The 23,431-nt window shown below is 41.4% G+C and overlaps 3 protein-coding genes across 3 annotated transcripts; 2 read left to right on the forward strand and 1 right to left on the reverse strand.

Moving 5' to 3' along the window:
* The first annotated feature begins 1,937 nt into the window (after positions 1 to 1,937).
* Positions 1,938 to 3,428, forward strand: LOC118840323 (putative tRNA (cytidine(32)/guanosine(34)-2'-O)-methyltransferase). The gene has a single exon (XM_036747804.1). The coding sequence runs from the start codon at positions 2,160 to 2,162 to the stop codon at positions 3,144 to 3,146; it is 987 nt and encodes a 328-aa protein (XP_036603699.1). The 5' UTR covers positions 1,938 to 2,159; the 3' UTR covers positions 3,147 to 3,428.
* A 10,408-nt stretch (positions 3,429 to 13,836) lies between these two features.
* On the reverse strand, positions 13,837 to 14,799 carry LOC118836540 (olfactory receptor 51I2-like). Its single transcript, XM_036743795.1, has one exon. The coding sequence runs from the start codon at positions 14,797 to 14,799 to the stop codon at positions 13,837 to 13,839; it is 963 nt and encodes a 320-aa protein (XP_036599690.1).
* Positions 14,800 to 15,471: 672 nt separating this feature from the next.
* On the forward strand, positions 15,472 to 22,226 carry LOC118836541 (putative tRNA (cytidine(32)/guanosine(34)-2'-O)-methyltransferase). The gene is given in 3 exon segments (XM_036743796.1): positions 15,472 to 15,491; positions 21,247 to 21,426; positions 21,428 to 22,226. Coding segments are annotated over 3 exon segments (999 nt in total).
* The last annotated feature ends 1,205 nt before the right edge of the window (positions 22,227 to 23,431 follow it).

Below are 23,431 nucleotides of genomic sequence, written 5' to 3' on the forward strand. Positions count from 1 at the left end.
TAACTAAGGGGATTTGTGAAAGGCTCTAAGTAGTGAGTAGTGTGTGTATTTCATCCACAACTGAGTTTTGAGTGTGGCTAAGCTACAGGGTAGTGATTCTTCTCCGGGGACTTAGATCCACTAGGGTAAAAGAAAGGTGGTGTAAGGTGGCTAGATCAGTGTATCATACACAAGGAATAATTTTGAGCAAGATTTGAAGAACTTGTACTTTGAGAAATGAATAGTGGTTACATCATAGGAAGTTAATAGTTTCACTATACAAAATATTGATTAGTCTTTGCTACAGGGATTGTGTTGCTTTCTTCTATTGCTACACCCAATGCTGAGCACAGTGCCTGGAACACAGCAAGCACTTAATAAATGCAGATTTACACTAACAAAATAAACAATGTGAAAAATATTATACTATTTTATATCATTTCTAATTTCTACCAGACCCAGAGCCTCCATTAATGAGTAACTGGATGAAGATCCAGGACCTGGGCTTCTTTGTTCTCTCTAAAAGTTTGCTCAGGCAATACCCTTACCTCTGTCAACAAGGCCAGATCATTAAGGACATTACCCTAACCCCAAGAGAGATTACCTTGCTTAATATTCTACAGGTATATACTATGTTATGGAATGTAATGAGACACAGAGACGCTGGGCTGTAGTCTCAACTGACTTTTGTCAACATCTTTTACAACTCTATTCCATTAAGGAAAATCCTCTTCTTGTATCAGGGTTAAACATACATGGGGGTCATAAAAATGAGGTCATACAGGCTTGCTAGCTCTGCTAAAATAACGTATATAAGTTTTCTCATTGCTTTGTTCAGGCAGCCAGAGTTTATACTCTGACTCCTTGTACCTACAAGTAAGCTAGCTCCGCTATGCTTTAAGGGAAAATAATAAACAACATGGATTTTTCTATCACCTAGCTCTGTTGTTTCCTTCAACCAAATTTTCAGGTTTAACAACAAGATAGTTTTTAAAGTTTACACAATAACATTTAAAGCCAGATTGACCTGCAGCTTTTCTTTCCTCCCTTCTCCCCTCAGCCCTTTCTCAGCCGAAAAATCATAATAGAGAGAAAAATGTTCTCTCTTTATTCGCTTGTCTCATCAGCAATATGCAATAGAAAACACAGCATAATCTCTCTGTTCTTTCACAAAAACAGATTATACAGCTTAAACCGCATTTTTTCCCCCAATAGACATGTGGAAAAAGTTTCCAAACCAAACTCGCTTAGGAACTATTTCCACACATGACCAACCTCACTCCTATACAGAACTCAGCTGGTGAATGGACTGACACCCGTCTAGCTGTGTATAGCGATGGGATTTTGTGTGCGCAAGGCAGATCGGGGTGCCTTTTTTTTTCCAAGCTGGAGATGGGGACATTGCTTTCTTTTATTTGTTTTTCGTAGGAGATGGGGCTTGAGTTGCAAGGCCCAAAGCTGGTGCTGCCTGGCTCTGTTCTGACTTTTTAGGCTCCGAGGTTTAGCCTCGCCTGGTCCTAAAATCCTTCAGGTTCGGGAGACAGGAGCCAAGACCAGGGCTGGAATTAGCGAGGGGATGGTGCAAGCCCAGGCCTCTGTCGGATCGTCAGTGCGCATTCACTGTGCACCTGGTCTAGGCCAAGCACTGTGCTAGGACCAGGGTAAAAGGTCCCGGCCCTCAAGGAGCCCACGGTCTAACGGGGTAGGTAACAAGCAAACAACTAAGACAAGATGGAGACTGAATAAAGTCGGGATAGCGTCGGCAGGAGAGCTAGCATTCTTCACAGAAAGTGCCGCCATTGCTACCAGTTTGGGGGTTCCTGGAGGAAGTTCATAAGACGCCATAAAGAACAACATAAACACAGAAACACATACTTGGAATCTCTGCGCAATCCGGGAGGGATCCGCCTCCACGGTCTCTGCACCAATCACAACATCCCAAGTGCCATGACGCCATGTCTTCCCTCCCTCCGCCTGCCTCGTCCCCTACAGGGCACCATGGGGTGAGTGGCGTCATTACGCTCTGGCGTGGTCACGCACCGCAGTGCGTGGCTCGCGGCTCTCCTCCCGCAGTACCCACTTCTCCGATTGTTCCCTTGGCTTGGGATCCCGACTGCAGCAGCAGTGTCGGGACTTCGGCTGCCCCTTGCCCAGCCCACCTCCCCTCCTCTTGGTCCGCGATGGGGCGGACGTCCAAGGACAAGCGCGATGTCTATTACCGGCTGGCCAAGGAGGAGGGCTGGCGGGCCCGCAGCGCCTTTAAGCTGCTCCAGCTGGACGAGGAATTCCAGCTCTTCCGCGGCGTGAGGCGGGCGGTGGATCTCTGTGCCGCTCCTGGGAGCTGGAGCCAGGTGCTGAGCCGCAAGCTTGGGGAGTCCGGGCCGCCGCCCTGCATTGTGGCCGTGGACCTGCAGGCCATGGCGCCCTTGCCCGGGGTGGTGCAGATCCAGGGGGACATCACCAAGGCGTCCACGGCGCAGGAGATCATCGGGCACTTCGAGGGCCAGCCGGCTGACCTGGTGGTGTGTGACGGCGCCCCCGACGTCACCGGGCTGCACGACATCGACGAGTACATCCAGGCGCAGCTCCTCCTGGCCGCCCTCAACATCGCCATCCACGTCCTGAAGCCCGGCGGCAACTTCGTGGCCAAGATCTTCCGCGGCCGGGACGTCACTCTGCTCTATTCGCAGCTGCGGCTCTTCTTCCCCGAGGTGGTGTGTGCCAAACCCAGGAGCAGCCGCAACTCGAGCATCGAGGCCTTCGCGGTGTGCCGGGGCTTCACGCTCCCGGAGGGCTATGTGCCCAGCATGCTGAACCCCCTGCTGGACCACAGCTACCGCGGGGACTTCAACCAGCTCGAGGGCCCCACGCGGCTCATCGTGCCGTTCCTGGCCTGCGGGGACCTCAGCGCCTATGACGCCGACCGCACCTACCCCCTGCAGCTGGAGGGGAGCCCCGAGTACCGGTACACGCCGCCGGCCCAGCCACCCATCCGGCCGCCCTACCAAGAGGCCTGCAAACTGAAGAAGTCCGGGGGTCTGGGCCGTGGCACGCTGCAGCCCGGGGCACTGCCCGATGCCCAGGAGCTGCTGGGAGCTGTCCAGCCCGCGGAGGCAGGCGAGCAGGCTGTGGTCCAAGCCCTGGGCTCCCTCTCCCTGGACCCCTAAGGAGAAGTCCCCCTCCTCCCTCCCCCTAAAAGGGTCTCTGGAAACATCCCTACCAACTTGGGGGGCGGTAATCCTCGAGGTGCAAGCTCTTCCTTTGATTATTCCTCTTAAACATAACAGAGCTTTAGTTGGTATTGGTACAGGTGGGATGGGGGGGAGGAAAATATTTATACATATACATATGTATGTGTGTGTGTATACATATATATATTCATACACACACACACATATATATATTTGAGATACCTTTTGACTTACATTTATAAAATAAACTTTCCTATTTTTGTTAAATTTTTGTCTATTTTTTAAAATTCATTTCATGCATTGCTAAATTATTTCCAGTATCCATCCTCCCAGTGAGCCATTCCATAAACAATAGAGTTTTTAATTTAACAAAAGGAAGAAGAGGGGGAAAAAATCAGCAAAATCCAGCAGTACTTTGCAAAAATCTGAAAATATATGCAAAGTTACATACAGGGAAGCTCACACCTTTGCAAAGTAGTAGGGGAAGGTGTCTGCTAATATTTCTTGGGGCCAGGTTTGTAATTTATAATTCTACAACATTTACTTTTGGTTATTCTGTAGTTGTAGGACTTTTATCTATAGTTGAAGGGGTTGTTTGAATTTTTGCTTCCTGGGATAGAAACTAACCAAACAAGTATTGATTGATTTTGAGTAAATCTTGTCATCCTGACTTACTTTCTAATTTTCTATCTTTTCCTTGATTAATGCTTTTTACCCACTTTTATTAAACTCAAACAGAATTGGAGTATGAATACTTAGGTGCAAAATCACAACATTAACTCAAATGTCAGAAGTTGTTTATTCTTTATTCTGAGAGTAGTTTTTCTGTCAGAAGCAGTTTGTGAGAAGCATAGGATTATTTGCCACTTCTTTGTTTTGTAGTTAACTATAATCAAATTAGATGTTTATTTCAAACTTAGAAAATTTTGCAGCTAGCAAATATGCTTTACAAAGTAAAAAAAAAAATACAAAAGTAAATAAGGGTCTAAAAAGCTTAGGAATCACGTCAAGGAGAAAAAGAACATTTTTTTTAAAGGGAAACTTAAAATTAAAAAACCATCAGGTGTATGGGTGAAGCACAGTGTCCAAAGAGAAAAAGGAACAGGTTTTTGCAGGCTAGAAAAGGGAAAGTTCCTCACCCTTCATGGGGAGTATGGTCTTGGGTCACGTGGAAAGTACAGCTGCTTCTGCTTTGTTGTGTTTCCAGGGGAGTTGTAATGAGAATGCTTCAGGTTTCTGAAAACTGTTACTGGAGGCATGGTTCAAGAATTGGGAGTGTTTATTTCAGAAAAGAGGAGATTAAAGCAGAGGAAGGATTATGTTTTTGTTTTTGTTTTTTTTACAAATTTGAAAGACTGTCCAGTGGAATTGTCAGTAAAGAGAGTAGATTTGTCCCATTTGATTTCAAAGGGAAGGAATAGAACCAAAGGGTGCATACCAGAAGGAGACAAATATTAGGTCAGCATAAGAACTTGAACTCTTTGGAAAGACAGCATGGAAAGAATGCTTAAGCTTAAATCAGAAGTCCTAGGTTTAAATCCCTGTCTCTATTGTGTGACTGACCTTGGCCAAATTGCTTAGCTTTGTTGGAGCTACCATTTCCTCATCTGTACAATGGGGTTAATACAACATGGTAGTAGATTGGATAAAATTTGGGACTTGGAATCAAGAAAAGCCTCAATTTCTTCATCTTAAAAGAAGGATTTGAATTAGGCTTTGATGATCCTTTGATCTAACATCAGTATTGAACTTACTGTGGCATGTAGCATGTGGGCTCTGACTTACCTTTCAGGTTTTATGTGAAATTCTGCTTCACAAATTCTGTGGCCCAGCCACACTTCTTGATGCCATTCACATGTGCTTCTTTACTTCCTAGCTCTGTGCCTTTTCACAGGCTGTCCCCCATTTCTGGAATGTACTCCCACCCCACTTTGCCTTTGATAATCCCTAGTATCCCCTACATGAAGCATTTCTGAATCACTCTAGCTTCTGGTGGCACTAATCCGGTATCTGATTTTTATGCGTTTATTCTGTATAGAACTTAAATTCCTTGAGGGCAGTGTTTGTCTCATTTTTGTCTTTGTTGCCCCAGCACTTAGCGTGCTGTCTGACACAAGAGATGCTTACGTTCAAAATAAAAGTTTCATTTCACTGATTGACTAGCTATATGACACACGATACTATCAGTAGGAGTACTCCCTCCTTTGGTGCAGGTCCATTGCCTTTTCATCAGGTAAAATTTTTGTCTCTTTTTGTAAATCACCCAAAGTTTTTAACACTTTCCTCCCTTGCTGAGGGGCAGTGTGGTGCAGTGAGAAGAGGACTGAATTTAAATTCAGATCATCTGACCTTGAGTTTTTACTTTTATCACTAAGAACCTAACAAATTTGGGCAAATCATTTAACTTCGTTGGGTTTTTGTTTCCTCATTTTACAGATGAAGAAGACAGGAGGAGGAAAGACCTTTGGAAATCCTGTAAATGTTTCCCCAAGCCTTGGAGTTTGCCCTCAGTCTTTTAGCACCATCTGTCCTGGGAGAAGAAGGGAAAGTGGGAATAATTCTGATGGGGCAAGGCAAGGGAGGAAGACTTTGGCTTCTTGGAATTCCCTCAGCCCACCCCATAATAGCTAGCATTTCTACAGAGCTTCACCAATATTATTTCATTTTATTCTCACAACTACTGTGGGACGTGTCCCCATTTTTTAGTTAAGGAAATTGGATCAGATAGGTTAAATAACTTGCCCAGGATCTCTGAAGCAGGATTTGAACTTGGGTCTTCTAACTATATCTAGTACCCCAGGCATAGCATCACCTAGCTGCCTTGGAATTTTACATCTCGCATCCCCTGGAGCTGAATTTCCACCTCAGCTATCCACATAACTTCTAGGCTGCTTAAGTCTTGTATAAGTAAATGTTGAGATTAGGAGAAATGGTAGTGGTGAGAGATAAAGGGCTACAATGCTTCTGGGAGGATGGAAGGACCAGGGCTGTGTGCTTCGAGTCTCAAAACCAGGAGCTATTGATCCTCAAGGTCCAGTGGACTCTTTCTGCAAGGGAGGACATATTTCAGCAACTTGGCCTGGGAGTCAACAGAATGAGGTCAGAGTCCCTTGCCTTGAGAGTAACTAGTTCTATTTTTCTATGTATCTGTTAAATGAACTTGGACAAGGAGGTCTCAGTTGTTGTTTTCAACTCTGACATCCTGTGAATCTATTTGATTTGAGCACCAATGGACTTCAGCTCAGCCTCAACTTTGGTAGGAATTGAATGAGCCTTTCTCTAAGACCTTGCATAAGTTTTTTACCTTTTTGAAGCCTCAGTTTCCCTCTCTGCAAAATCAGGGAGTTAGATTAAGTGGTGTCTTGCATCTATAACTGGTACTTTAAGGATCTGTGGAAGAATTAAAGCTCCTTTTCAGCTCCTTCTCTCAAAGGATATTTTCTGGAAAGATTACTACTCCATAATGCTGCCTCTCTTCACTCCCCACCCCTCCGCAATCATGGTTCTTAGATATCAAATTACAGAAATGACTAATTATTCTACATACTAAGGTCAGTTTAAATGTCTTCTTGCTGGGGAATGGAGGTGGGTAGTCATCCCAGCAGTGCCCTTCTGATTTTCTGCAGTCTCCCTCTACAGGGAAGCATCCCTATCTCTGCCCTGCCATCCCTTCAATTGATAGTACTCTTCATGCCACTTGTCCTAGGCAGCATTTGTGGTATTTGCCCCAGATACAAAAAACTAGCTTAGTGCTTTGTTCTGTTAAATCCTTAGCTCTTTAGCCATGTGGTCAATGCCTTAAATGCCACATAAATGTTCAACAAATAAAAATGGGGCACCTGTGACACTTCCCTTCATACATGTGGGTCCCACTCACTTAGATACTAGCTCATGAGGCCACATGGATAGGTTTGCTTTTATTAGTGGGAGGACACCATTAGTTCAATACAAAGGCATTTAATGAAATAGCATAGTATAACTATGTAACAGTATTGTGCTTTTTAATGAACTAGCACAGCATCACCATGGAATGTCTTGTATTTGATTCTTTCTGATGGCTAGAGGGAAGCCAAATCCTTTTCTACCCCTTCCTTTCTACTTCTTGGGAGGCATTTTAGGATGTAATTTTTTTTCTTTGGCCAGCATTTTCTCCTCCTTACCCCACTTCTCTCTGGAGACTTATCAGCCACACTCTGTTAGCTCGCTTTCTTAGCCTACCAGCAATATCATGGCCTTCAGGTCCATGTGGTCCCATCCTTTGCTGTTTTATGTAATTTGTATTAGACAGAATGTTGGTAGTATAATCACAATAGCTCAGAGGCCCCAGTCATATTCCTAATATTCTGAGGAAAGTTATGCTTTTTGTCCTAAGTTCATGTTTTAATTCCAACTAACCTCTGACCTCAGAATTTGGGACAAGATCAGAATTCAGGAAATAAGAAGATAAAAGAATGAGCAGACCATTTTACAATATATGTACTAGAAGTTGGGGAAAGAGCAGACCGTTTTTAAAACCAATTTTATTTAAGACGTTATTACAACCAGTAAGTATAGCCCATATCCCCTGTTGAGGAATGTCTGCAGAGGCCTGATGGCCCACCTCAATGGTTCCCAATATGTTTTGTTCTACAAAACCCTTTCAACAAAAAAAAATGAGTTGTGGATTTCCAGAGTAATTGAATGTAGTGCTCATAATATTTTAGATTCATTCATCAAGTGCTTATAATTACGGTGATAACTTTTTCCCAAAAGAACTCCAAATTAAAATTTACATTATGTAATTATAAACATGAAATTAATTATATATATAATTATGAAAGTTATACATATAAAATTATAAAAGCAACTAATAAATGTGTGGGACATCCTGTAAGAATTAAGACAAGAAATAATAACAGCTGAAATTTTATAGGGCTTACTGTATGACAAGCACTTTACAATTATTTGATCCTCAACAATAACTCTTGTAGGTATGTGCTGTTATTATGCCACATGTACCCCACATTGGGAAGCTGAGGCAAAAAAAGGTTAATAGACTTGCCCAGGGTCACACAGCTAGAAAGTGGCTGAGTCTGAATTTGAACTCAAGTCTTCCTGACTTCAAGCTTGGTATTTTATCCAATGTAGCACCTACCTGCCTTCAATCCAACAAAACCTCATATGCTCTCACCTGTAGCTCCAAGAAGCTGTAGCATATGCAGTGGCCACATGCTGGCAATGCTGAACATAACCATCAGACCTCAAACCTGTTGGTAATGTAGGGGGATGTCTGCCCCAAGCCTATGGTGGAATGGACAGATGAGAACAGCTTGTTCCAATGGCCATGAAGGTAGCTGAAGCAGGCACTGTGGAGTGCTTAGACCTTGGTCAGACATTAAAGATGCCAAGATCATCTACTACATCCCAGGCCATTACCAGGCATCTTGATATTTGCCTTGCCACTGGCCTTTGATAACTTTGGAAGAGAGTGAAGCTGACAACTTTGTGCAACTCTGCCTCACTTAAGTCCAATTCACATGCAAGTTAAGACAACATTGGTAATCTTCAAAAACGAAGAATGAACAACACGTTTGCTATTGCCTGCAAGACTTTGTCTTGAATTTCTCTATTTTTGCAAATTTCATTCAATATAAAAACATTTTTAATGATGTAGTCCTCCCATGGCAGTGAACTCCTTCCTCATTGTGAGCACTCTGATCTGATCAATGTATTCCAAGATTTAACTAATTATTGTGAGCACTGATGGCTGTGATCTCATATTGCTTGCCCTTGGGGTTGAATTGGGCTGAAGAGCCTCCATTCATTCTACCTGGAGGCAGCTAGGTGGCACAATGTATAGAGCACTGGCCCTGAAGTCAGGAAGACCTGAGTTCAAATGCAGCCTCAGATACTTACTAGCTCTGTCACCCTGGACAAGTCACTTCACTTCTGCTTGCCTCAATTCCCTCAACTATAAAATGCTGATAATAAAAGCACCTCCCTCACAGGGTCGTTGTGAGAATTAAATGAGATAATATTTGTGTTCACCACAGTTCCTGACAAGTAGCAGGTACTCAGGAAATGCTTGCTTCCATCGTCAAAGATTTCAGGTCGAGGCTTAGATGAACTAAGTTATTAGGTTCTGATGTAATTGACAGATGTGTTTGTAGGCCTGGTGATCTTTGAGGTTAATCAGGAGAAATGTTACAGTATCTGAGAAGGGCAGAGGCCCAGATTTAAAAAAAAGAAATAGGAAAGATATTCTATTCTTCTATCTGTAATCTGGTGAATTTCATTTCAGGTCTTGACACATTCCTAGGATATGCTTTGAAAAGATGGTGCTTTCAAAAAATGAAGGACCAGAGCAGTGATCACTAGGACCCGGATTGTGTCCATCAGAAATAGATTATTCCACACAAACATTTTTTCCATTTTTGATAAGTTTGCTTGAATGAAGTGCTATAGTCAGTCAATAAACATCAATTAAACACTGATTATATGTGAAGCACATAGCACCTGTGCTTGGAACAACCATATATATGAAAAAGAAGGGTAGTTCCTGCCCTCAAGTAGTTTACAGTCTAATGGGGGAAGAAAACATACAAAAGGAAGCCGAAAAGTAGAGATGGGAGGAGATAAGCAGCATATTACACTTAGATTCTAGGTGGGAATATGTAGGCTATGTGATAAAAAGTTTGGTAGCTTCAGAACAAATTGAGTAACCAGATCTAGGGTAGTGATTAATGGGTTATCAATTTGGAAGTCACCAGTGGATTGCTCCAGGAATGAGCTAAGAGTCAGGATACATTAGCTCATTAAAAGCTGAATCAACAAAACAAATACAAAAAGTAAATATATATATGATAGAGATAAATGTAAATTACTACAATTGCTAAACGTACCGTACTAAATCAGGATGGAGTGGTATGGGGCAATTCATCTGGAAAAAAAATCTGGGCATTTTAGTGGATTACAACTTCAATACGAGTTACCAGCGTTCCATTGCAGATAGAATAGTTAAAGTGACCTTAGGTTCTAGTAATAGAAGCATCATGCCAGGAAGGAGCTAAAGTATAGTCCTCATCTCTGTCCTGGTCAGGCCACATTTGAACTGTTTTGTTCGGATCTGCACAGATGGACTGATAAGCTAGCATGCATCCAAAGGAAGGGGTACAGGAAATTGAGCAGGTTAGAAACTGTACCACATAAAGATTGTTTGGTTGTAGGAATTAGAAATAGTTATCCTAGGGAAGAGAAGCCTTAATAGAGACACGATAGCTATTTGCCATGTTGCTGTTGCTGCTGGTGGTGTTATTTGTGATGGTGGCGGGGACATTTCAATTCAGGAAGCATTTATAAAGTGGATCTCCTGTGCCAGACACAGATCTAGACATTGATGATTCAGAGACAAAAATGAGATATTCCCTTATGGGGAGAATGAACCTTGTGTCCTCTTTGTTCATTAAAGGAATACTTTCCCCTTCACAACCTTTCAAGTTAGTCACTGCAAGGATCTTAATCTAAACTTTATATATGAAGAAACTCAGAAAGGTCTTGCTTAAAATCACACAAATAGCAACAGCCAGAATCTAGATTCGACTACTGGAAAGGTATTGTGGAGGCAATATAATTTTTCTGCTGACCCTCAAGCTCATGTGAAAGTTGATGAGAAGCATTATTTTAGTTGGATAGAGAATACTTCCAGAAAAGTTAAGGCAATCTGAAAAAGGAATTGTCTGCTTTGAAAGGTGGTAAATGCTTGTTACCAGAGTCCTTCTAGAAGGGGTTGGATGTGTTTTTGTTAGGGATGATGTCAAGGGATTGTTGGTCAGGTAGAAGTTGGACTAAAAGCACTGAGAAATGGCATTTGTAGAGGGAGTTCCTCTTCAGGGAGTTCCCTTGCAAATTGAATAGCAGGCCTATCTAGTCCAACCCAACCAATATTTATACTAGTACTTGATAACAGTATAATGATTTAATTGCCAGGGTTTTTTGGGAAGAAGACACCACAAAAACCTTAAAGCACATGTCAACTATTATATTGCTGAGATCCTTTCCAGTTCAGTGATTATGAAATTTTGCTACTGAGAGAGGGAACCTGAAGTGTGTTACATGGCCCTCTTTGTAGTGCTCCTTTTCTCTTACTATCTAAACAACCTTCTGATTTTCCACTTATTCTCCATAGTAGACCTCTGGGCTAGGAAGGGTGAATCCCATGGAGACTCCTGATCTAGCAAAATTAACAAGCTGATATCTCGTTTGTCATTCTGTCCCTTTGAACTCTGATTAGCATGAATCAAAGCTAAGGAGCCCAATTAGCCATGGTGAACTCAAATAAAAGTTTGGTCAGGCCACATTTGAACGATTATGTTCAGTTCTGGACACTACGTTTTACTATGATATTGACGTCCAAATTCAGGCTTTGCTCAAAGTACCAGATTGTCATCTTATGCATAATAGTTGTTTGTAATTCAACTTTTAAAACCAAAGGTAATAGTTTTTTTTAATTGTTGAAAATTATGGCTCTGATCCTTACCTGTAAGCAGCTACGTGGCACAGTGGATAGAGCTCTGGGTCTGGAGTCAAAAAAGACCTGAATTCAATTATAAAATATGAAATGGATAATTTCGATTATATTACATTAAAAACGTTTGCACAAACAATACCAATGCAACCAAGATTAGAAGGCAAGCAAAAAGGATCTCAACAGGGAGTTTTCAAATGAGGAAACCAAAGCTATCTATAGTGTTCTAAATCACTTTTGATTAGAGAAATACAAATTAAAACAACTCTGAGGTATCACCTCACACCTATTAGATTGGCTAATATGATAGAAAAGGAAAATGATAAATGTTGGAGATGTGGGAAAATTGGAAACCTAATGCATTGTTGGTAGAGCTGTGAACTGATGCAACCATTCTGCAGAACAATTTGGAACTATGCCCAAAGGCAACCAAACTGTGTACACACTTTGATCCAGCAATACCGCTACTAGGTCTATATACCAAAGAGATCATAAAAAAGGGAAATGACCTATTTGTACAAAAAGTATTTATAGTAGCTCTTTTTTGTGGCAGCAAAGAATTAGAAATTGAGGAGATGCCCATCAACTGGGGAACATGGTACATGGATGTAATGGAATGCTATTGTGCTATAAGAAATGATGAGCAGACAGACTTCAGAAAAATGATCAACTACGATAGACTTAGCTCTTCTCAAAAATACAATGATCCCAGACAATTCCAAAAGACTTATGATGGACAATGCTATCCACATCCAGAGAAAGAACTATGGAGTCTGAATGCAGATCGAAGCAGACTATTTTGAATTATTTTTTGTTTTTTTCTTTCTTATGGTTTCTCTCTTTTGTTTTGATTCTTCTTTCCCAACATGACTAATGTGGAAATATGTTTAACGTGATTGCACATGTATAACCTATATCAGATTGCTTGCTGTCTTGGGGAGAAGAGAAGGAAGGAAGGGATAGGGAAAAATTTGGAATTCAAAATCTTGCAAAAATGAATGTTGAAAACTATCTTTACTTATAATTGGAAAAAAATTAAAATACTATTAATAGAGAAAAAAAAGAAGACCTGAGTTAAAATCCAGACTCAGACACTTGCTAGCTGTGTGACTTGGAGAAGTCACTTAAATTTTCTTTGCCTTAGTATACTCATCTGTAAAATGGGGATAATAGTGGCATCTACATCCCAGGCCCAGGGTTGTTGTGAAGATCAAATGAAATAATATTTGTAAAGTGCTTAGCACAGTGCCTGGCCCATAGTAAGTGTAATATAAATGTTAGCTATTATTATAATCGTCAGTGAAGGGGCCCAGGAAAATAAACTCTATTAAAATCTCAATTTTTCTATTAATAATTTGTGTGTCCTTGAAAAAAAGTAACTTCAGTCTCCAGACCCCAGTTTCCTTAATTGTAAAATAAAGGAGTTAGATGTGATCATCTCTAATATTCCTCCATGTCTATGTTTAACAATTCTATGATTTCAGACAAACACAATTAGAACCTTAGGGTTTTATCATTTGATCTATGCAATTATGATAACAAACAAACCCAACAACCATAAGCCCTAATTGTAGCTTAGGTTAATTAGGCCAACACATGTCCTGAAAATGTAAACTTGCAGACTGACATGTCACAGAAGCAATGTAAAACATCACAAAAGCAATGTCCAGGAAAAAGTTTTCTCCAATGATGTACAAATTTGAAACAACAGCACTAGAAGAAGGCGTGTTACACAGTGGTCAAACTTGCATGCTTTTCACTGCCCACACGAAACCCTTAAGAATTGTGATTCAAATGGGAAAAATCAAAATCCAAACTTCTGGGCTACCTCATTTATACTCCATGTTAGACATACTCTTCTGAGACAGTTCTGCCCATCCCCATGATGCCAGGCCAAAAGACTGATAGTACAGCAGCCTAGACAATGGCTGCTCCCTCTCTTAAAGAACCAAGCCAAGATCTTAGGTTTTTCTTTCTCCACCAGAATGAATCAAAGTCAGATTTCATTGTCCTCAGGGAGAATTGGTTTTTCCACTTTCCTCAGTTTCCACTATTGCTTAGATTTTGCCACGAAATGGCAGGAGGCTATCTCTCATCTATCTCTGGTCCAGTCAAAGTCTACTTATCCCCCTTGGTTCTGGGAGATATCTCTTCTTGCCCATGCTAACCCCTGACCCTCTTTCTAGAGAATACACGTACAATGCCTCTGCGGATCTCCTTGGTCTTGATGCTATAAACGATTGGGTTTACCACAGGTGGGAAGAAGAGGTAAATATTGGCCATGGTAGGTTGTACCAAAGGGGGAAGGTGTCGCCCAAAGCGGTGCACCATGGACAGGCCAATCATAGGTACATAGTACACGAGTACAGCACAGACATGTGAGCCACAAGTATTGAGCGCCTTCCACCGGCCCTCACCAGAGGCAATACCCAATACTGTGTGAAGGATGAGTATGTAGGAAACCACAATAAGTAAGAAGTCCAACCCAAATGTGGAAATTAAAATGAAAAGTCCATAGATGTTGTTGATGGAGGTATCAGCACATGGTAGGTGAACAAGGTTGGGGTGTAGGCAATAGGAATGGGAGAGGATGTTGTGTCCACAGAAAGGCAAGCGTTGGAGTAGGACAGGCAGTGGGGCCAAGAGCACTACACTCTTGAGTCCAGTTGTAACACCTATTGAAATGATTCGAGGTAAAGTCAGTATGACTGTATAGCGCAATGGGCTATAAATAGCCACAAAGCGGTCCATGGACATGGCCAGCAGGATACCTGACTCCATGATGGAGAAGGAGTGTATAGAGAACATCTGGAGCAGGCAAACATTGAAGTCAATCTCAGTTGCATCAAAGAGGAAAATCCCCAGCACAGTGGGAAGTGTAGAAGCAGATATTCCAAGCTCAGCAAGGGCCAGCATGACTAAGAACAAGTACATGGGTTGGTGCAAGGTGGGATTCATATGGATCACATGGAGAATGGTCCCATTTCCAAGGAATATGATGACGTACATCAGGCAAAAAGGGATGGAGATCCAGATGTGTTCAGCCTCCATTCCAGGGATACCAGTCAAGATGAATGTTTCAGGGGTGAACCCCACTATCAGACCAGAGCTATTACCAGTCTGCATTATGGAACCTTGCACAATAGGAATGGTTTTGCCTAATGAATAAGAAACAAAGTATCAGGGGCAGCTAGGTGGCGCAATGAGTAGAGCACCAGCCCTGGAGTCAGGAGGACCTGAGTTCAAATCCAGCCTCAGACACTTGACACACTAGCTGTGTGACCTTGGGCAAGTCACTTAACCCCAATTGCCCTGCCTTCTTCCCTGCAAAAAAAATTTTTTAAAAAGTTTAAAAAAAAAGAAACAAAGTACCAGTCAGTTTAGGGAAATGGAGAGAGCTCCCTAGGGATGAATCCCAGGACTGGGCATTGAAGAAATTACTAGAAAAAAAGATAACATATTCCCCATACTCTGGAAACTTCAAATCTCATTGGAGAAACAAGATCCTTGCTTTTGGGAATGCTTATGGTCTGATGGGGAAGATGTGGTCTTGGTACACACAGAACATCTAGTAGAAGTGGGCATTGTTTGCAAGGATATGATGATCTGAACTAGAACCTCTAGAGCTACACAGGACATGAGCAAAGGGGTATCTAGAAGAACTGCAGTGTTTTGAGTAATCATATAACCATGGAGTTCATCAGGGAAAGCTTCCTTGAAGAAATATGAAAGCAAGGAAAGAGAAGAATATAGCTTGACAGTGGGGGTGAACAGGTGTTCAATGTTAATGGAAAGGAGATGGAACGACACACTCAAAGGTAGGAGAGAACAAATTATGTTCTCTGTAGGAAAATAGCCACATAATTGGGAAAATGGGTTAAAAAGCAATCAGCTGGCCAACTGATATATTCTCCCACTAAGACCATATGTCCCTGGTGAGTGGCAAGAGCATGGGAAAGAGCATTGGAGGATACTCTGAGGAGACATGGATTTTTGGTTGCATTTTATCAGTTACTAAATGTGTGCCTTTGAACAGGTGACAACCTCTGAGTATCAGTGTCCTCATCTGCAAAATAGGAATAATAATACACTGTCTACCTCACAAAATTCATTGAAGATAGCACTTTCTAAAGCTTAAAGCATCACACAAAGGTGAATACACTATTTGCAGAGCACTTAGCTTAGTACCTGGCACATTTGTTGTTGTTCGATTGTTTAATTGTCCAACTCTTCCATGACTCCATGAACCCTACTGTCCATGGGGTTTTCTTGGCAAAGAGAGTGTGTGGTTTGCCCTTTCCTTCTCCAGTGGATTAGGGCAAATAGAGGTTAAGTGACTTTCTCCAGTCACACAGCTAGTGAGTATCTGAGGCTGGATTTGAATCAGATCTTCCTGACTCCAGGCTCTGCCCTTTATCCATTGAACCACTCTGTCTCCTCACAATAGCTTTCCCCCATGCCTGTGATGTCCTCTCTCACCATTTATACCACCTGTCTTCTCTAGCTTCCTTCAAGTCTTACCTAAAGTTGTACCTTCTGCAAGAAACCTTTCCCGGTTCTCCTTAATTGCAGTGCCTTTCCTCTTAGACTTTCTGCAATTTTTCTCAGATATATTTTGTTTGAACATAGTTTACATATTGTCTTTCCCATTATAATGTAAGTTCCTTTAGGTCAGGGAGTCTTTTTTGCCTTTCTTTGTGTCCCTAGAACTTAGCACAGTGCTAGGGATTGTTGTTCAGTTGTCTCAGCTATATCCTACTCTTTGTGTCTTTATTTGGGTAAAGATATTGAAATGGTTTGCCATTTCCTTCTCCAGCTTATTTTATGGATGAGGACACTGAAGCAAACAGGAATTTGAACTCAGGTCTTCCTAACTCCAGCCCTCAAGCTCTATCCACTGTGCCACTTAGCAGCCTTGTTTAGCACATAGTAGGGACTTAATAAATGCTTATTGGCCGACTGATAATAATAACACTAACTCTCATCCCTAAGGCTAAACCCTCTACCTATATGCTAGATCACATCTCTTTTTTTTCCTCTGAAGCCTCAATTATCTCCTCTCTTTCATGTATCCTTCTGTGACCATTTGACCTTCATCCTTATCTTTTCTCCCATGAATTAGCAAAATAAACAAACCACAATACTCACCCTTGACCCTTCAATCTATTATCTTAGCTCTCCCTTCACTTTTAATATTTTTAAAAGAGTATATCATATTCCCTGCCTCTACTTCCTTACCAGCCATTCAGTTTTCACTGCTATGTGATTTGGCTTCCATCTCCATCATTCCATGAGATTCTTCTCTGTGAGATCACTAAGGAACTTCTAATCACTAAATCCAAAAGCCTTTATTCAGACCTTATCTTTCCCAATCTCTCACTACCCCTTTTCTGCTGCATGTTCTCTTTTTTTCCCTCCCCTCTCTTTTTATCAAAACTCTCCACAATCTACTCTGATAGTTCATCTTCTATCTCTGGGGCCCTATTCAATTTAATAAACATTTAATAATGACTTGCTATTTGCAAAGTATCCTAGGAAAGAGGGATACAAAGAGGAAATAAAAACAATCCCTGATTTCAGGGTGATTATATTCTATATCCTTACCTTTTTTTGTAGGTATCCTAGTTTAAGATTCACTCCTCAGATTTTTTTTCTTTCTATTTTTACATATTCACTTTTTAGTGACTGCAACATCTTTCATAGTTCTAATTCTCAGCTTTATGAAGATGGTTCAAAATTTTCGACATTAAGTCCCAATTTTTCCCCTGCCATTTTGCCCTGAATCGTTAGCTTCCTACTGTTTTTACAGAACCTGATATTCAACGTGATTAAAAATGGAACACATTGTCTTCCACTCAAAACCTGCCCTTCTTCCCAACTTCTCTAATTCTATTGTAATACCATAATCCTCCCCCTCACCCAGGCTCAAAACCTTGGAATTACCCATGAATTATGAAAACTTTTGCCTCTAAAATACCTTTCACATCTGTCTCTCCATTTCTACTGCCACTATCACAACCCTGGTTCAGACCCAAATCACCTATTTCCTGTACTATTTTAAGAACCTTATATCTGTTCAGTTGGCCTCTGCAATCCTGCCTCTTACCCAATAGATTACCCAAATGATCTTCCTAATGCCCAGCTCTGACAATGTAACTTTTCAGCTCAAAGCTCTCTAGGGGTTCTCTATTTTTATCCAATGCATAGCATGGAAACAAAACAAATCAGCTCTGCCATCCCCCAACAAAAAAAGAAGTGTGATGGGAAGCCTTCTCAAATATGCATCCATATGCATCCAGCTTAGCTTTCCAGCCTGATATGGTACTACTACTCCACTTCATGCATTGCATGTTCTATTCACACTGGAGCTCACTGTTCTTGGATCTCATTCTGCTTTCTCCCACCTCTCTGCTTTTGTGTACGCTGGTCTCTCAGTCTAAAATACATTTGACTTACTTTGCCTATTGAGAACTTTTTTTTTTCCTCAAAGACTCAGGTCAAATATTACCTTCTTTGAGCAGATATTCCTGATCCCACCAGCCCAAAACAGAATATCCTTTCTCATATTTTTATGATGTTTTGTCTGAACCTCTTTTTTTTACCTCTATTCAATTCTACCTTGTATTAGACTTATTGTGAATATGCCTTACTACCAGATACTTAGGTTGTAACCTCCCTGAGGCCACGGATTCTGTCCTTTTTTTCACTTTTCAAATCCCAGAATCAAATAAATGAATGAATAAGACTGCTACTCAAATACTCACCATGATCAAAGAAGCAAATTCAGTTTCTTTTGGGGTGCCTCACACCTAACATCTTCTTTCTGGACATATGGGGTGGGCCTTTACAGCTTCTTAAATGTGCTGAGGGAAGGACCACCTGGGCAGCTGAGGCACTGGAGCAATAAGCAGGTGGGATGATGGAGGGAGGAATAAGTCCCTTGAGGAATAATTATCCATTCAGTTACTATTTTCTTCCACACTGATTTAAGGAGTTCTCTGAGAGTCCCTGAGAAACTGGAAACCAAAATCATCACTAGAACAATGTCCTAGGAAGAAGTCAGTCACCAGTGACCTTAGGCAAGTCACTTAAACTTTATGTGACTCAGTTTCCCAATCTGTAAAATGATAGTTAGACTACATGATCTTGAATGTGATTTGTAGCCCCAAACTTTCTGTTAGTTTATGAAAACTGGCAGGTGCCTAATGGACATCAAGCAATGAGTCCAAAAGAAATTGGATCTCTCCTTCCTCTCTTTTCTCCCTTCTGTCTCTAGGATTTCTTGAAGAAGAAAGGCACAATCATATACTGTTGGTGGAGCTGTGAACTTTTCTAGCCGTTCTGGAAACTTATCTGGAATTATTATAAAAAATGACTAAAATGTCACTCATGGATCCAACTGCTAGGTTATGTATTCCAATGAAGGTAAAAGTAGAAAGAAAGATCTTATACACACCAAAACTATTCAAAACCATACCTTTTTTAATTATAGCAAAAAACTGGAAGCAAATTAGATGCCTATCAATTGGACAAAGGCTAAACAAATTATGTTCCATGAAAGTAATGGAATATTACTTCACTACAATAAATTGTTTAAAAGAAGTGAGAGTAATATGGGAATACATGTGAACTAATTCATAATAAAGTTAGTAATATCAGGGAAAAATATGCATAACAATGAAGATAAATTAAGAAAATAAGATGAAACTAAATGCTGCATAATTATAATGATCAAAATTGGACCCAAAGGAGAGATGAAACAATAAACCTGTCTTTCCTTAGTGAAGACTTGGGGGACTATGGATGTGGCACATTACTTATACTGTCAGTCATGATCAATGTATTGTTTGGTTTTACTGAGTGACTTTTTTTCCTTATTCTTTTCTAATCTTTGTTACAAGAGATGGTTCCTTGGATGGGGAGGGGATATTCAGAAATGAGTGTGATATTTTAAAAGGATCACTAAACATAAAAGTAAGATAACCAACAAATATGACTGTCTTAAAGTAAAGAGGGAACAGAGAGAGAGAGAGAGAGAGAGAGAGAGAGAGAGAGAGAGAGAGAGATTGACCAAGCAATCCATACAGGATCAACTAAATGTATAAAAAATACCCATTGTCCAGATAACATTATTCGATTGGATGTTCAGTCCACTTAGTTCAACACTACATGTACTTGAGACACACTGTTTATAGACAGTAAATTGGACTTAGCATTCAATAGGAGAAAAAGAGCAGGTGACTAGGATATGTTTGTTCTTCCATGTGATTGCAAATATTGATGCACTACGGTCTCCAAAGAATCAGACTTGAAGGTGACTCAAATGTCAATGAAGACTTGTGTGGAGGGCTCAGCAGATGGGCTACAGCATATTTCCAGAATGATCTACACACAAGAAGGGGCCTAAGAAATATCATTTAGTAAAACATGATCAGAAAAGTAAGTGGATTTATTATATAGCAAGAGCAAGAGGTGATAGAAGTTTGGGCCAATATGGCCTAAATGCTACCTAAAATAGTATGTTGGAAGGTACTACACAATACCAATAAAAATAGCAACAACAATAATAATAAATACTATATAGCACTTTAAAGTTTGCAATTTTTTCATATATTATCTCATTTGATCCTCCCAAAAGTTCTCATTCTATAAATGAGGAAAGTAAATCTCAGAGAAGGTAAGAGTCAACACAAATAGTAACTGTTAGTCATCATTCAAACACAGGTCTTCTTGACTCCAAATCCCAGATTCTGCCACCTGGCTGCCGAGATGGATCTTTGAAGGGATATGATGGAGCCAGCTTCAATGGGCTATAGTCAATTGTTAAGTTGTCAGTGTGAGCATTCATGCCTGGGACTTTGGCCAACACCACAAATAAGAGGATAATTTATTGTTTTGTTGATTGTCTAGACTTAATAAAATGATGGAGAAAATGTAAATAATGCAGATTAAACCTAGAAGTGTGTCATGGATACTCCCTCACACTTCCCCCTTTCCACCCAGGAAAGCTGATTGTTAAACATTTACCAGCACATCACTGGATCTATGGAAGAATACTGAAAAGAATAGCATAGGATGAAAAGTCATGGGTCTCAATATGCTCCTAGGAAGGGAATATCCCATATCCAAGAGATCACACATTCACTCTGAATATTGAAGAATATTTATAATGCACTGTGCTAGCCAGTTGGGATACAAATGCACAAACAAAATAGTCCCTGCTTCCAGAACAGCTTACATTCTAGGAACAGAAGTAGTAGGGAATATAACACATACCAGATAAGTAAAACCAGGTGATTTTTTTTCAGAGGAGGGGGAGGTGGGAGTGGGTGAGAACACTAATTCCTGGGGAATCAGAAAAGGCTTTCTACTGGAGATGATACTCATGTAGAGTCTTTAAGAAAACAGAAAATGCTTAGAGAAAATTAAAACAAAAAAACACTGAGTGATATACAAATAGAACCAGTCAACAGTAGATCTGTTGTCAGAAAATAAAATAAAATGTATTTGTTAGAAGCCTAATAAGCAAAATTGTTAATATTAATCTAATAACATTGATTATCCTTTCTTGAGAGTCAACATCAATCGGGAAAGCTTGCTTCCAATCTGGTCAAAAGCAGTTATATATTTATTACATGCCAAGGAGGAGGGCTGGCGGGCCCGCAGCCCCTTCAAACTGCTGCAGCTAGACGAGGCATTCCAGCTGTTCCGCGGCGTGAGGCAAGGCGTGGATTTCTGTGTCTCCTCCGGGAGCTGAGCCTCAACCTCGCGGGGTCGGGGCCGCCGGTCTGCATCTGGCTGTGGACCTGCAGACAATGGCGCCCTTGCCCGGAGTGGTGCAGATCCAGGGGGACATCACCAAGGCGTCCACGGCGCAGGAGATCATCGGGCACTTCGAGGGCCAGCCGGCAGACCTGGCGATGTGTGACGGCGCCCCCGACGTCACCGGGCTGCACGACATCGACGAGTACATCCAGGAGCAGCGCCTCCTGGCCGCCCTCAACATCGCCATCCACGTCCTGGAGCCCGGAGGCAACTTCGTGGCCAAGATCTTCCGCGGCCTGGACGTCACCCTGCTCTACTCGCAGCTGCGGCTCTTCTTCCCCGAGGTGGTGTGTGCCAAACCCAGGAGCAGCCGCAACTCAAGCATCGAGGTCTTCGCGGTGTGCCGGGGCTTCACGCTCCCGGAGGGCTATGTGCCCAGCATGCTGAACCCCCTGCTGGACCACAGCTACCGCGGGGATTTCAACCAGCTCGAGGGCCCCACGCGGCTCATCGTGCCGTTCCTGGCCTGCGGAGACCTCAGCGCCAATGATGTCGACCTGCAGCTGGAGGGGAGCCCCGAGTACCGGTACACGCCGCCGGCCCAGCCACCCATCCGGCCGCCCTACCAAGAGGCCTGCAAACTGAAGAAGTCCGGGGGTCTGGGCCGTGGCACGCTGCAGCCCGGGGCACTTCCCGATGCCCAGGAGCTGCTGGGAGCTGTCCAGCCCGCGGAGGCAGGCGAGCAGGCTGTGATCCAAGCCCTGGGCTCCCTCTCCCTGGACCCCTAAGGAGAAGTCCCCCTTCTCCCTCCCCCTAAAAGGGCCTCTGGAAACATCCCTACCAACTTGGGGGGCGGTAATCCTCGAGGTGCAAGCTCTTCCTTTGATTATTCCTCTTAAACGTAACAGAGCTTTAGTTGGTATTGGTACAGGTGGGATGGGGTAGAGGAAAATATTTATACATATGCGTATATATGTGTGTGTGTATACATATATACACGTATATATATATTCACACACATATGTATTTGAGATACTTTTTGACTTAATTTATAAAATAAATTTTTCTATTTTTGTTAGATTTTTGCTTATTTTTAAAATTCATTTCATGCATCTCCTAAATTATTTCCAGTATCCATCCTCCTAGTGAGCCATTCCATAAATAACAGAGTTTTTAATTTAACAAAAGGAAAAAGAGGGGGGGAAATCATCAAAATCCATCAGTACTTTGCAAAAATCTGAAAATATGTGCAAAGTTACATAGAGGGAAGTTCCCATCTTTGTAAAGTAGTGGGGGAAGGTGTCTTCTAACATTTCTTGGGGCCAGGTTTGTAATTTATAATTCTACAATATTTATTTTCAGTTATTGTGTGGTTGAAGTATTTTTATCTATAGTTGAAAGGGTTGTTTGGATTTTTGCTTCCTGGGATAGAAACTAACCAAACAAGTGTTGATTGATTTTGAGTGACTCTTTTCATCCTGACTTACTTTCTAATTTTCTATCTTTTCCTTGATTACTGCTTTTTTCTCCTTTTTTAAAACTTAAACAGAATTGGAGTATGAATACTTAAGTGCAAAATCACAGTATTAACTCAAATGTCAGAAGTTGTTTATTCTTTATTCTGAGAGTGATTTTTCTGTCAGAAGCAGTCTGTGAGAAGCATGGGATTATTTGCCACTTCTTTGCTTTGTAGTTAACTATAATCAAATTAGATGTTTATTTCAATTTAGAAAATTTTGCAGCTAGCCAATTTGCTTTACAAAGTAAAAAAAAAATACAAAAAAAGTGTCTAAAAAGCTTAGGAATCATGTCAAAGAGAAAAAGAACATTTTTTTGAAAGGGAAACAAAATTAAAAAATCATTAGGTATATGGGTGAAGCACAGTGTCCAGAGAGAAAATGGAACAGATTTTTGCAGGCTAGAAAAGGGAAAGCTCCTCACCCTTCACATGGAGTAGAGTCCTGGGTTGCAGGGAATTTTGTGTAACGTGGCT

This window comes from Trichosurus vulpecula, chromosome 2 (assembly GCF_011100635.1).
Source record: "Trichosurus vulpecula isolate mTriVul1 chromosome 2, mTriVul1.pri, whole genome shotgun sequence".
Lineage (NCBI taxonomy): Eukaryota > Metazoa > Chordata > Mammalia > Diprotodontia > Phalangeridae > Trichosurus > Trichosurus vulpecula.

What these genes read in the sequence shown, in the direction of transcription:
- LOC118840323 (XM_036747804.1), top strand. Translation starts at nt 2,160, where the DNA reads ATGGGGCGGACGTCCAAGGACAAGCGCGATGTCTATTACCGGCTGGCC.
- LOC118836540 (XM_036743795.1), bottom strand. Translation starts at nt 14,799, where the DNA reads ATGCAGACTGGTAATAGCTCTGGTCTGATAGTGGGGTTCACCCCTGAA.